Raw genomic sequence first — 14,199 nt, forward strand, 5'->3', positions numbered from 1 at the left:
TTAGTTTTTTTGGTAACAAAGGAAGTGCTAGCTTGATTGTTTGGAGGTTGTGGAGCTTTTAAATGGGGATGTTGGGGTTTGTGATCACAGGATATCATAGTCAGGACTCAGGACTCAGGATTAGGGATAGGTGACAATGGTATTAAAATGTTACCCTAACTCACTATGACTACAAATGTGTTGTTCAAGCAAGCTTCCGGTGAATGCAATTCATTACATGTTTAAAAGCTTCCTCCCTCTACTTTTATACATTCTCTATGTAATAATATGTTAGTCGCTTTTTGTTACATACTTTATCCGTTCCTATTTAACTAACCATTTTTTATGGAGACACACATATTAAGGGTGTAATTAATTTTATTAGTTTTAAGAAAAAGTGAGGCTTGTTTTCCTAGTTTACGCTTTAAAGTGTGTGTTATCTCTCCTTATTTATTGTTCTGTTAAGGGCATTATATGTAAAAATATCATTTAATGCTCTCTTGAAATGCTAAATGACAGTTAAATAGGAATAAATTTTTTTCTTTAAAGTGGACAATTAAATTGGAACGGAGGGAACGGAGGGAGGGAATAGTAACAAAAGAATTATACATTCATGACATTATTTTCAAACTATTATAAGTTGTTAAAATACATAATAATATTCGGTACTAAATTTTATCCATGAATATTATTTTTGTAGTTTTTATAATTTTGATGCAAGAAGCTGCAAAAACAATAATAGTCTTTGAATTTAGTGGGAATTCATTTATTTAAAGCTCATTGCCTCTACCAATACACTTTATCTTTATTTTAATAAAATCTCTATCCAATGCACTTATCTTTGTTTTACAATTTAACTTGAGAATAGTTACATTTTGGGTGATAAATTTTTATATTTTATTATGCTTGAATAGTTTTTTTCTACAATATGAAAAAATGTTACACCCACAAAAAGTTTTCTTACTGTCCAAAAGTAAATTATACTTGGAAAGTAATATTTTCTTACTATCCAAACGAAAATTATTTTTTAAAACTTACTTTTACAATATCATTTCCTAAAACAAACGTTTGTCCTCTAAAATTTAATTCTATTAAACTTAATCATAATAAATTTAAAATTACTGAAATTTAAAACAAAGAGAGTCAAGAAAAGTTGTTGCTTTTGCATTCAAAAGCATTGGAAGTCGTCATTCAAACAAACCCTATTAAGGCAATGACTCGTGTTAGAGCCAAAATTCCCATAACCCTTTTGTTGGCACTTGGCTCTCATTCCTCCAATATTGCAAATCACCAATATGACCCATGGCCCATCTAGCCGATGTTGATACCTCACCTTCCTCTTTGGTCCCCTAGATCTTAACACTAGATTTGAGCAGCAGTCTTATTATTTTAGGGTACATAAATAGTTTTACATAATAGTCATAAGTTTCCAATTCTTTTTTTAAGTGAATTTTACAGAAATAATGTTTTAGTGAAAACACATCACGAAATAGCACTCTGGGTCTCTGACCCTCTATTTGATAACACTGCAACCTCCCCTCACAACACTCCAAAGTAGAGACACCACTCTAGACTCAATTCTCAATACATAAATCAAACACATGAATGAAAGGACAATTTATTACGAGATATATGAAAAGTCAGGTGCATGTTTGATACGAATGTGTACTTGTGGTGATAGTAATGCTATTTACACAATTGCAATGATAACAGAAAGAGAAATCAATTGAAAATGAGTTTGTCATCTAGGTCGATCCATTGCAGTAATGGACACCATTGCAGTGCACATTCTTCTGATAGTTCTTATTCATACAATTAAGGCCCCATATCCGAATTGTCCGGTCATCACTGGCCGAGGCCAACATGTGAGGGTTAGCTGGATTCCAGCTCACACAATTCACTGCTCCTGAATGACCAGGCAATGCCTCTATTAGCTCTCCCGAGCACCTCTGCCATATGTAAACCTACAAATTGGAATGTAAAAGATCTAAGTTTGATAATTGCCCACGTTTATGCAATAGAATGGACTATCATGAGAAGTTATGTAGATTGCACTATCATAAGAAGTTAGGTAGATTTTTGCATGGGATTGTTTCACATACAAATGAAAGAAGCTTCACGGGCAGAGCATCAGTTCAGGGGGAAGCCTCTGTGGTTAGCTTCTGAATATCGAAATTGATTTTAGGGAAAGAGAAGTTGATTCACACATGCTATAAACATCACAACTAGAAACTAGTGAACATGGTTTTCTTGGGCGCTATCAAAAGGTGGCAAACTGAAGAGAAGAAACAGATCAAAAAGGGAGCACCGATTGATTTAACTACATAGCATAGCAAGCAGAAATGTAAAATTACCAAGATGCTCCTAGTTGTAGTTGAATTCCTAGTACGAATATTATAAAGACATCCAATATATCAACCAAAACAGAAAGCACAAGTTCATGCATCTCATATAACCAAAACTCAGATTTAGAAGCATGTTGTTTAATGGTACGAGAAAAAAACATACAAATGCCAAAAGAATTTTATTTGCAAATTATAAACAATTATAATTATGAGAGGTGATAGGTGAGAAAAAATCTATTATAGAAGTATATATATTAATTCAAAAATGTTTTTTGATTCTTATCAATTATTAAAGATTCATACCTGTGAATCCTCACTTCCACTAGCAATAAAAGCTTGATGCAGTCCACCAAAGCAAGACCTGATCAGAAACCTGGCACGTCTATGACCTTTGTACTTCGCAACAAGCTTAGGATTACCTTCGATGTTCCAAAGATGTATTTCTTGGTTCAAAAGATTGACCAGCAAGAACTTGTTATCCTTTGATAAAGAATAAGAGGTTATTGTCTGATACTCTTCAATAAATCTCTCATCTTTTGTTTCTCTATTGAACAACAGTATAGTATTGGTTTTGCAAATACTTAGAATCTCTTTCCCATCATCTGTTATCTCCAAATCAGAAATCTTAAGGGTTTTTGGTCCTTTCCAAGACTCGACTTCCTTCCCATCTAATTCCCACATGCAAATACTCTTATCACTTAAGCCCGAAAGTATATACTTCCCACTTGGAAACCATGTACAGGAGATAAGGCCTGCACCAGCTTTTTCATAAATTTGAAGGCACTTGCCGGTAGAAACATCCCAACGCCTAATAGCTTCCTCCACTCCACATGTGAGGAGCTCTTGGTCATTAGGACTCCATGAAATAGAAGAAAAAGCTTTCTGGTGACCAGATAATCTATGCTTTAAAGACAGTCCATTTATGCCAACCTTTAAAAGAACAACCCAAATTAAAATCTAAAATCTCATTTCGTAATATTTTGCCATATTGTGTGTGCACTCATGTGTGAGCATGCAATTTTCGTGCATTGATGAATGAGCTCATAAGACATTGATTTGAAGGAAAAAAAATACAACTGAGAATTGGATTTAGACTATGATGATAAAATCAGAACACAAGCAAAAAAACATTAGATAAGAAAAGAAAAAGACTGAAAGAGGACAGAGAAGACAAAATGGAAAGTATCAGCTCAATATCAAATATTACCTCCCAAATGATTGCAGTTCGATCATTTGATGCTGAAGCTAAATATTTCCCATTATGTGAAAATTGTACAAGCCAGACTTCATCATCATGTGCTTCTAATATCTGTTGCAATTCGAGTAGGACATTGGAATATAGATACCACTCAAGTTACATAGAAAGTAAAGGCAGGTAAATCATGAACACGGATGGCAACGGGTCGGGCTCGGGTTTTGCCTTTCCCAAACCCAAACCCGTCACGTTCAAACCTAATTTGATGCATAGACTTTTTTGCCAAAGAAAACACAACTTATATTACTTTGTTGTGAAAAAACCTTTAATATCTTTTTTGCAAAAGAATATGGTGTCTTGTTGTTCAAAGATGATCAAATAGTTAACAAATAAAGTTGTTAATATGGTATATATAAGAGTAGTTTTGTAATTTCATATATATTGTTCGGGTTCGGGTCCGGGTTTCACCAATACCAAACCCAAACCCAATCATATCGGGTTTTGTAATTTCATATATATTGTTAAGGTTATTTTCTTAATGGAGGAAACCCTGAACACTCGAAGAGTAAGAAGTAGGATATTTACAGGACAAGTGCAAAAGAAAAATATCAAGCCACTGCATTAGCAAAATGTGAACTCATTTTGACTGAAAAGCTCCTTCAAGAATCAAGATTTAGGAAACCAAAAATAGATACAATGACTTGTGACCATTCCAACGTACTCTTTTTTGAGATGCCAAGCACTTGCACATGCACATTAACTATTATTTCATCCAAGACAAGATTTTGTGTAGTTATATCACTACTAATTATTTCAATTCAAATGACCAGCAGGCATGTGTTTACTAAATATCTACTAGACATATCATTTACTAACCTGTAATGTTTTAGAAGGTATTTGATCTTTTCCACAATGATGATCTGAATACAATGACATCTCCTTATCCAATGAGTTGTGAAATAGGCAAGCCTCCCGTTGCAGGATGAGGGCTTGTTCAACCAGATGTTCCAACCTCTTTTCAGGTATCATCACTGTTGGAGGAAGCAGTTTCTGCAATTGCTCCAAAAGCTTCGACCGAGACCTCACCTCTAAAATATCTTGCTTAGGAGATGGAGACACTATGCAAGAAGAAAGTTCACGAATTCTATTGCTATAAACACTAAGTGGAGAAATCTCTGTCCTCAAGGTCTTCAATGCTTCCATGACCTTTTCCGCATGTAAAAGTTCAAAGAATTTCTGTTCCAATATTAAGAATGAAGCCGACCTAACAACGCTTTCATCGGCCAGACCAACTGTGTGCAATGTAGCTATGCTGTCATCCCAATTCCCATCCAGTATCTGCTGTATGAACATATTCACCCCAGGTGAGTGCAAAGGTATTCCTGACTCCTCCTCTAGATGAGCTCCACTCTTTCTGTAACCAAGAGAATACAACGCCTTCGCAATTATCCTGACAAACTCATCCCTCTTGATCACCCCTTTGGAACCGACGACTTGTTCGTCCCCATGGGACGGTAGGGGCCGAGCCATCGAATCACTCAAGAAGCCCCCAACAGGCTCCACAGAAGACGAACCGTTCGACAATCCAACTAATCCTTTCGAGGACAATTTCATCCGTTTCAAAGCTGGTTCTTCATCCTCCACACCTCCCATGTAAAGCACACCTCAGCCCATATATAAATTCCAGCAGCAAGAAAACAACACAAATCAAGCACACAACACAATGTCTGCACAGAAAATCAACATAGAAACAGAATCAAGAATAGTAAGTACAACAAAAATTGAGCCATGAACCACAAGCTTAAGCAGCAATCAAATACTCAAATTGAAACAACAACTGAACACAATCCAGTAAATAAATAAAAATGCAAGAATCTTTATCCAACCAGTTTCATATTCATTTCCATCTACCGAATTGCATGATGCATATCAAAGACTATCTGAAATTTCACATAATCATCTGAACAAAGAAGCTAAACTAAACAAAATTGGGGGAAAATTAGAAACCATACATTTTCCGAGGAAACAAACAACGACGAATCAAGAAAATTGAAAGAAAAACGGAAAAGCGATAAGATAGAACAATCGGTATTAGAAGTTGCAGATCCAATAGGTTTCAGAAGAAGATGGTGATAATCCACCGACTTACCGAACAAGATCGGAAACGAAGTCTGAGGTGCGATCGTGAGTTGAACACCGCCGATTCCTCTTCCTCTTCCTCCGGCACCACCACCACCACCTTCTTCTTCTTCTTCTTCTTCTTCTTCCGCTTCAGTTACCAAAATCCCAAACCTTCGCTTCTTCTGTTTCTACCTTCAATGATGTATGATGTATCCATATCCCATATATATGATATTTTGTAAATTATATTAGAGAAAAAGTTTGATGCAGACGGTGTAAAGTTTTTATATTAATAAAGTTCTACTATGAATAATTTTTTTTGTTAAAGGAAAACTAAAGTTCTATATGAATATGGATGTATATAAATTATTTATTTAGTAGTATACTACTGTTCTACTTAGTTTCTTTCCTTCATTGGGATATTAGGTTGCAAGAAGCCAACTATCCGGCAGATTGGATGGTGGATTTTGGAGCTGCTCAGCAGTGTGATTTTACGTGTTTTAATGTTTCCCCGAGCATAGTTGTTCATTTACCGTTTTGGGATGTCTTAGCGTTGTAGTCTCTTTGTTTAGTTTTCCCATTAAAAAATGTGCAATTTCGTCCTCGCCCATGATAATATAGTTCATTTCGTAACTCATTGTTTCTTGTTTGGTACGAGCGACCGCAATAAAGGAATTATATTAGTCACTACTAATGAATGACGGTGAATATCCTAACCTCAAAGAAAATGCAATTATTTATAATTGATAAATTATATAACCAATCAACATATGTTTTAAATGGGGATGTTGGGGTTTGTGATTATTGACCTCAGGATATTATAATCAGGATTAGGGTAAGTGACAATGGGATTAAAATGTTACCCTAACTCACATTCCTAAAAAGCTCAATATGATCGCATGTGTTTTTCAGGCAAGCTTTCGGAGAATGCACATCATTAAATGTTTGAAAATTTCCTCTTCTACTTGTTGGTCACGTTTTTATGTAACAAAAGAATTATACTTTCATGACAATTTTTCAAAGTATTATAAGTTGTTAAAATACATATATTACTTGGTACTAAATTTTATCCATGAATATCATTTTTCTATTTTTTACAATTTTGATGCGAGAAGCTACAAAAACAATCATAATCTTTAAATTTAGTGGGAATTCATTTATTTAAAGCTCTTTACCTCCCAATACACTTTATCTTTATTCTACTAAAATCTCTTCCCAATTATCTTTATCTTCAATAGTTACAATAAAGATAGTTACATTAAAATATAAACTTATTCTCTCAAATTTATTAAACTTAATTATAATAAATTTAAAACTACTGAAATATAAAACAAATGAAGCCAAGAAAAGTTGTTGCTTTTGCATCCAAAAGAATTGGAAGTCATCATTCTAATTTCTAACAAACCCTATTATGGCAATGACTCGTGTTAAAGCCAAATTTCCCAAAACCCTTTTGTTGGTACTTGGCCCTCATTCCTCCAATATTGCAAATCTCCAACATGACCCATGGCCCATCTAGCCGATGTTGAAACCTCACCTTCCTCTTGGTCCCCATATCTTAACACTAGATTTGAGCAGCTGTTTTATTATTTTAGGGCACAGAAATAGTTAAAATACATAATAGTCATAAGTTTCCAATTTTTTATTTTTAGAACTGAAATTTAAAGAATTTTAGTGTTTTGAGTGAAAACACATCACACAATAGCACTCTGGCCCTCTATTTGATAACACTGCCCCCTCCCCTAACACCACTCCCAAAGTAGAGACTGGTCCATACATGAACCAAACACATGAATGAAAGGACAATTTATTACGATATATGAAAAGTCACGTGCATGTTTGATACGAATGTGTACTTCTGGTGATAGTAATGCTATTTACACAATTGCAATGATAACATAAAGAGAAATCAATTGAAAATGAGTTTGTAATCTAGGTTGATCCATTGCAGTAATGGACGCCATTGCTGTGCGCATTCTTCTGATAGTTCTTATTCACACAATTCAGGCCCCATATCCGAATTGTCCGGTCATCACTGGCCGAGGCCAACATGTGAGGGTTAGCTGGATTCCAGCTCACACAATTCACAGCTCCTGAATGACCAGGCAATGCCTCTATTAGCTCTCCTGAGCACCTCTGCCATATGTAAACCTGCAAAATTGGAATGTAAAAGATCTAAGTTTGATAATTGCCCACGTTTATGCAATAGAATGGACTATCATAAGAAATTATGTAGATTGCACTATCATAAGAAGTTAAGTAGATTTTTGCATGGGATTGTTTCACATACAAATGAAAGAAGCTTCACGGGCAGAGCATCAGTTCAGGGGGAAGCTTCTGTGGTTAGCTTCTGAGTTTCAGAATTGATTTTAAGAAAAGAGAAGTTGATTCAAACATGCTATAAACATCACAGCTAGAAACTAGTAAACATGGTTTTCTTAGGAGCTATCAAAAGGTGGCAAACTGAAGAGAAGAAACAGAAAAAAAGGGAGCACCGATTGATTTCACTACACAGCATAGCAAGCAGAATTGTAGTTGAATTCGTAGTAGGAATATTATAATGACATTCAATATATCAACAAAAACAGAAAGCACAAGTTCATGCATCTCATATAACCAAAACTCAGATTTAGAAGCATGTTGTTTAATGGTACGAGACAAAAACAAACAAATGCCAAAAGAATTTTACTTTAGCAATTATAAACAACTATAATTATGAGAGGTGATAGGCGAGAAAAAAATCTATTATAGAAGTGTATATATTAATTCAAAAATGTTTTTTGATTCTTATCAACTATTAAAGATTCATACCTGTGAATCCTCACTTCCACCAGCAATAAAAGCTTGATGCAGTCCACCAAAGCAAGACCTGATAAGAAACCTGGCACGTCTATGACCTTTGTACTTCACAACAAGCTTAGGATTACCTTCAATGTTCCAAAGATGTATTTCTTGGTTCAAAAGATTGACCAGCAAGAACTTGTTATCCTTTGATAAAGAAAAAGAGGTTATTGTCTGATACTCTTCAATAAATCTCTCATCTTTTGTTTCTCTGTTGAACAACAGTATAGTATTGGTTTTGCAAATACTTAGAATCTCTTTCCCATCATCTGTTATCTCCAAATCAGAAATCTTAAGGGTTTTTGGTCCTTTCCAAGACTCGACTTCCTTCCCATCTAATTCCCACATGCAGATACTCTTATCACTTAAGCCCGAAAGTATATACTTCCCACTTGGAAACCATGTACAGGAGACAAGGCCTGCACCAGCTTTTTCATAAATTTGAAGGCACTTGCCGGTAGAAACATCCCAACGCCTAATAACTTCCTCCACTCCACATGTGAGGAGCTCTTGGTCATTAGGACTCCATGAAATAGAAGAAAAAGCTTTCTGGTGACCAGATAATCTATGCTTTAAAGACAGTCCATTTATGCCAACCTTTAAAAGAACAACCCAAATTAAAATCTAAAACCTCATTTCGTAATATTTTGCCTTATTGTGTGTGCACTCATGTGTGAGCATGCAATTTCGTGCATTGATGAGTGAGCTCATAAGACATTGATTTGAAGGAAAAAAATACAACTGAGAATTGGATTTAGACTATGATGATAAAATCAGAACACAAGCAAAAAAACATTAGATAAGAAAAGAAAAAGACTGAAAGAGGACAGAGAAGACAAAATGGAAAGTATCAGCTCAATATCAAATATTACCTCCCAAATGATTGCAGTTCGATCATTTGATGCTGAAGCTAAATATTTCCCATTATGTGAAAATTGTACAAGCCAGACTTCATCATCATGTGCTTCTAATATCTGTTACAATACGAGTAGGAAATGAAAATAACATTGGAATATAGATGCCACTCAAGTTACATAGAAAGTAAAGGCAGGTAAATCATGAACAGGGATGGCAATGGGTCGGGCTCGGGTTTTGCCTTTCCCAAACCCAAACCCGTCATGTTCAAACCTAACTTGATGCATAGACTTTTTTGCAAAAGAAAACACAACTTATATTACCTTGTTGTGAAAAAACCTTTAATATATTTTTTGCAAAAGAATGGTGTCTTGTTGTTCAAATAGTTGACAAATCTAGTTGTTAATATGGTATATATAAGAGTAGTTTTGTAATTTCTTATATATTGTTCGGGTTCGGGTGCGGGTTTCACCAATACCAAACCCAACCCCAATCATATCGGGTTTAACCAGTAAAATCGGGTCGGATTCAGGCGGTTTTGGTTTTGAAAAGAAATCAGATTATAAATATTAAACCTATGTAATTTACCCTTGAATTCAATTGATGATACGTGAATCTTATTTTTCAAGAAAGGAAGTGCGTTATGATAAGTAAAAGTGACGGCGTTATAAGTAGAGCAGTTGTAAATTGAAATAGTGATGGTACTATGGTAGCATGTTATCCATAGGGATGGTAGCTTGACCAGATATACCTTTTGAAGTAAATAAGATCCCTAGTTCCTAAAATATGTTTAGTTATTCACTGGGACATTGTCTAGATCCTGAAATATATTATAGTTAGGAGTTAGGACCACTCAACCATGGATTTCTATATGAAGATCGAGGGCACACTCGTGTAAATGGGCATATGCTTGCATCGAAAAGAAATTCTACTTTAAGGTTATTTTCTTAATGGAGGAAACTCAGAACACTCGAAGAGTAAGAAGTAGGATATTTCCAGGACAAGCGCAAAAAAAATATATCAAACCACTGCATTAGCAAAATGTGAACTCATTTTGACTGAAAAGCTCCTTCAAGAATCAAGATTTGCAAAACCAAAAATAGATACAATGACTTGTGACCATTCCAACGTACTCTTTTTTGAGATACCAAGCACATGCACATTAACTATTATTTCATCCAAGACAAGATTTTGTGTAGTTATATCACTACTAATTTTTCAATTCAAATGACCAGCAGGCATGTTTTACTAAACATCTACTAGACATATCATTTTCTAACCTGTAATGTTTTAGAAGGTATTTGATCTTTTCCGCAATGATGATCTGAATACAATGACATCTCCTTATCCAATGAGTTGTGAAATGGGCAAGCCTCCCGTTGCAGGATGAGGGCTTGTTCAACCAGATGTTCCAACCTCTTTTCAGGTATCATCACTGTTGGAGGAAGCAGTTTCTGCAATTGCTCCAGAAGCTTCGACCGAGACCTCACCTTTAAAATATCTTGCTTAGGAGATGGAGACACCATGCAAGAAGAAAGTTCACGAACTCTATTGCTATAAACGCTAAGTGGAGAAATCTCTGTCCTCAAGGTCTTCAACGCTTCCATGACCTTTTCCGCATGTAAAAGTTCAAAGAATTTCTGTTCCAATATTAAAAATGAAGCCGACCTAACAACGCTTTCATCGGCCAGACCAACTTTGTGCAATGTAGCTATGCTGTCATCCCAATTCCCATCCAGTATCTGCTGTATGAACATATTCACCCCAGGTGAGTGCAAAGGTATTCCCGACTCCTCCTCTAGATGAGCTCCACTCTTTCTGTAACCAAGAGAATACAACGCCTTCGCAATTATCCTGACAAACTCATCCCTCTTGATCACCCCTTTGGAACCGACGACTTGTTCGTCCCCATGGGACGGTAGGGGCCGAGCCATCGAATCACTCAAGAAGCCCCCAACCAGCTCTACAGAAGACGAACCGTTCGACAATCCAACTAATCCTTTCGAGGACAATTTCATCCGTTTCAAAGCTGGTTCTTCATCCTCCACACCTCCCATGTAAAGCACACCTCAGCCCATATATAAATTCCAGCAGCAAGAAAACAACACAATCAAGCACACAACACAATGTCTGCACAGAAAATCAACATAGAAACAGAATCAAGAATAGTAAGCATAGTAGTCAATCGCGGATCGCGGCCTGTCCCGGATGACCCACAAAAATGAAATCCCATACAAGGGAAGGCCGCTAATAGCAGGATTTCGCGGCCCCAATCCCGTTGCGGCAGGGGTCCGCTACGCTACACGAAGGCACCGCTATCGCGCGCTACCGATAACTATGATAGTAAGTACAACAAAAATTGAGCCATGAACCACAAGCTTAAGCAGCAAACAATTTCATCCTAATGGTTCAACCAGTTGTTTATATCCATTTTCATCTACCGAATTGCATGATGCCAAGCAGAGACTATTTGAAATTTAATATAATCATCTGAACTAAACAAAATTGGGGGAAAATTAGAAACCATACATTTTCCGAGGAAACAAACAAAGACGAATCGAGAAAATTGAAAGAAAAGCGGAAAAACGATAAGATAGAACAATCGGTATCAGAAGTTGCAGATCCAATAAAATTGACAGGAAGAAGAAGAAGATGGTGATAATCCACCGACTTACCGAACAAGCAGAGGAACGATCGGAAACGAAGTCTGACGTGCGATCGTGAGTTGCACACCGCCGATTCCTCTTCCTCCACCACCACCACCACCACCACCGTCTTCTTCTTCTTCTTCCGCTTCAGTTACCAAAACCACACACGCTGAAAATCCCAAACCTTCGCCTCTTCTGTTTCTGCCTTCAATGATACATCCATTTATATATAATATGATAATATTTTGTAAATTATGATAATAAAGTTCTACTGTGAATAATTTTTTTTTGTTACAAAGGAAAACTAAAGTTCTATATGAATATGAATGTATATAAATTATTTATTTTGGGAGTTTGTTTCCTTCCTTGGGATATTAGGTTGCGACATATTCCTGATAAAGCCAATTGTTCGGCAGGTTACATGGCGGGTTTTGAAGTTACTCAATAGTGTGTGATTTTACGTGTTTTGATATTTTCCCGAAGATAATTTTCATGTACTATTCCGAGATGTCTTAACCATGTAGCTTCTTTGTTTAGTTTTCCGATTAAAAGAATACTATTCTACTGAATTTCTTTCCTTCCCTTTTCCATTTTTTTTTCCTTCTAATCCATTTCCTTGCAATGTTTCTTTTTGGTTTGGTCTTCTATACTCTATACCTTCCTTGTTTTTCAAACCATCACGCCTTTGCATTCTTACTTCTATCCCCATACGAAACTTCATTCAAATTTTTTTTTTTGGTGATGATGATTATAATAATCTTCCACCTCTAAACAATGCATATATTTAAGTGGGATGATTAAGGCACATTGATATGTGTATTATATAGGAGTACGTGATGGATTGGGAATGGAATCATAGACTTCAAAACTATTGAATGACACTTCAATACGAGTTATAAACTTTTAATGGAAAGCAAATAAATATATGTGCAATTGGAAGTTTTTGAAGTGATTTTACTTCTTTTTTTACATGGAGGGGCTACGCCTCACAAAACAAATTAGGCAATGGGCCTGCAGCAGCACAAGATGGATCCGCCTCAACTAAGTATAAGGACAACAAATGATGGCAATCCCCAAACAGCACAGGAAGCACATGAAGTCCAAGCGGAAACTGTAACGCGGCGCTAGCTAATCAATCAGCTACATGATTTTGTTCCCTCTGCACAAAACAACAAGTTATGCCTCCATGGAAACCAAACCCACTCCTGATGGCCTCCACATTCTCCATAAACGAACTACAAATGATGACCTCCGCATTAATTTGGTTATTGGCCTCTAGACAAACTGATTCAATGGTGACCATAGGAAAGCTATAATCAATCACGATCTCAATCGTTGAACGAATGACCATGAGTTTGGTGTGGAGCGGGTTCGAGGTCCCCAAATTATAGCAAAAACCTGTGATCCAAGCTCCATTGTTGTCACATAGAACGCTGCCACATCCCGCTGCTCTATCCGCCTTAACTGCGTCGTCTGTGTTGAATTTCAAGCACCCTGTGGTAGGTTTGCACCATCGATTGCACCCTAGGCTCCCAAAACCTGTTGAGGCGCTGTTGTGGAGAGGTTACGAGGTGTAGACCGCAAATCTTGTAAAGGAACACTCGACACTGCCGCATCTCGATAATGAACATCGATGATTTGATGAATTATTGTTACACCTACTTGGAACAACAACATGGAACATCTTTAGTCATATTTTACTGCAAATTCTTGACCCTTGATTCTTATATTAAATGGTTCAGATTGATTCATAAAAAGTTAAATTGGTCAAAACTTTTATACACTTGTCATTTAGTTACTGCATGCTTTGTAAGGACAACATAGAATCCAAATTCTTTGAAACAAACCTAGTGTGATACTATGGACATCATCAATTTAATGTAAGAGATTAGCTATATGGCACGACAAAATACTAGACGAGACCGACGACAAATTGATCCAATGGTTTAAATCCCATGTAAATAAAGTTTGTAAAAATAGACTGAAAAGATGCACATTCACAAAGATGTGTAATTCGTGGAAGCAATTTATCGTGCCACCTATCTTTTTCCTTAATATAATACTACTAAAATAATTGTGACATAACTTTTGATGTCCTCATTTTAATGTATTATGCGCATTGTGCTTATAAAAATTAGTGGTGCTTATGCGAGGATGAAATAATGTGTTTTTTAATCACCAACCATTCCATTGCAGTTATGTAAATTGACTTCTC

At 36.1% G+C, this 14,199-nt stretch overlaps 2 protein-coding genes across 2 annotated transcripts; both read right to left on the bottom strand.

Annotated features, from left to right (window-relative positions):
• Window positions 1–1,581: 1,581 nt before the first annotated feature.
• On the bottom strand, window positions 1,582–5,855 carry LOC130733270 (WD repeat-containing protein 26 homolog). Its single transcript, XM_057585398.1, has 5 exons — window positions 5,669–5,855; window positions 4,396–5,246; window positions 3,532–3,633; window positions 2,628–3,254; window positions 1,582–1,943 (listed from the first exon to the last, which is right to left on the bottom strand). The coding sequence occupies exons 2-5, from the start codon at window positions 5,170–5,172 to the stop codon at window positions 1,725–1,727; spliced, it is 1,725 nt and encodes a 574-aa protein (XP_057441381.1). The 5' UTR covers window positions 5,173–5,246; window positions 5,669–5,855; the 3' UTR covers window positions 1,582–1,724.
• A 1,576-nt stretch (window positions 5,856–7,431) lies between these two features.
• LOC130733271 (WD repeat-containing protein 26 homolog) lies at window positions 7,432–12,190 on the bottom strand. The gene is made up of 5 exons (XM_057585399.1): window positions 12,012–12,190; window positions 10,617–11,466; window positions 9,354–9,455; window positions 8,452–9,078; window positions 7,432–7,791 (listed from the first exon to the last, which is right to left on the bottom strand). Exons 2-5 carry the CDS (start codon window positions 11,391–11,393, stop codon window positions 7,573–7,575), a joined length of 1,725 nt encoding a protein of 574 aa, XP_057441382.1. The 5' UTR covers window positions 11,394–11,466; window positions 12,012–12,190; the 3' UTR covers window positions 7,432–7,572.
• Between the last annotated feature and the right edge of the window lie 2,009 nt (window positions 12,191–14,199).

This window comes from Lotus japonicus, chromosome 1, assembly GCF_012489685.1.
Source record: "Lotus japonicus ecotype B-129 chromosome 1, LjGifu_v1.2".
NCBI lineage: Eukaryota > Viridiplantae > Streptophyta > Magnoliopsida > Fabales > Fabaceae > Lotus > Lotus japonicus.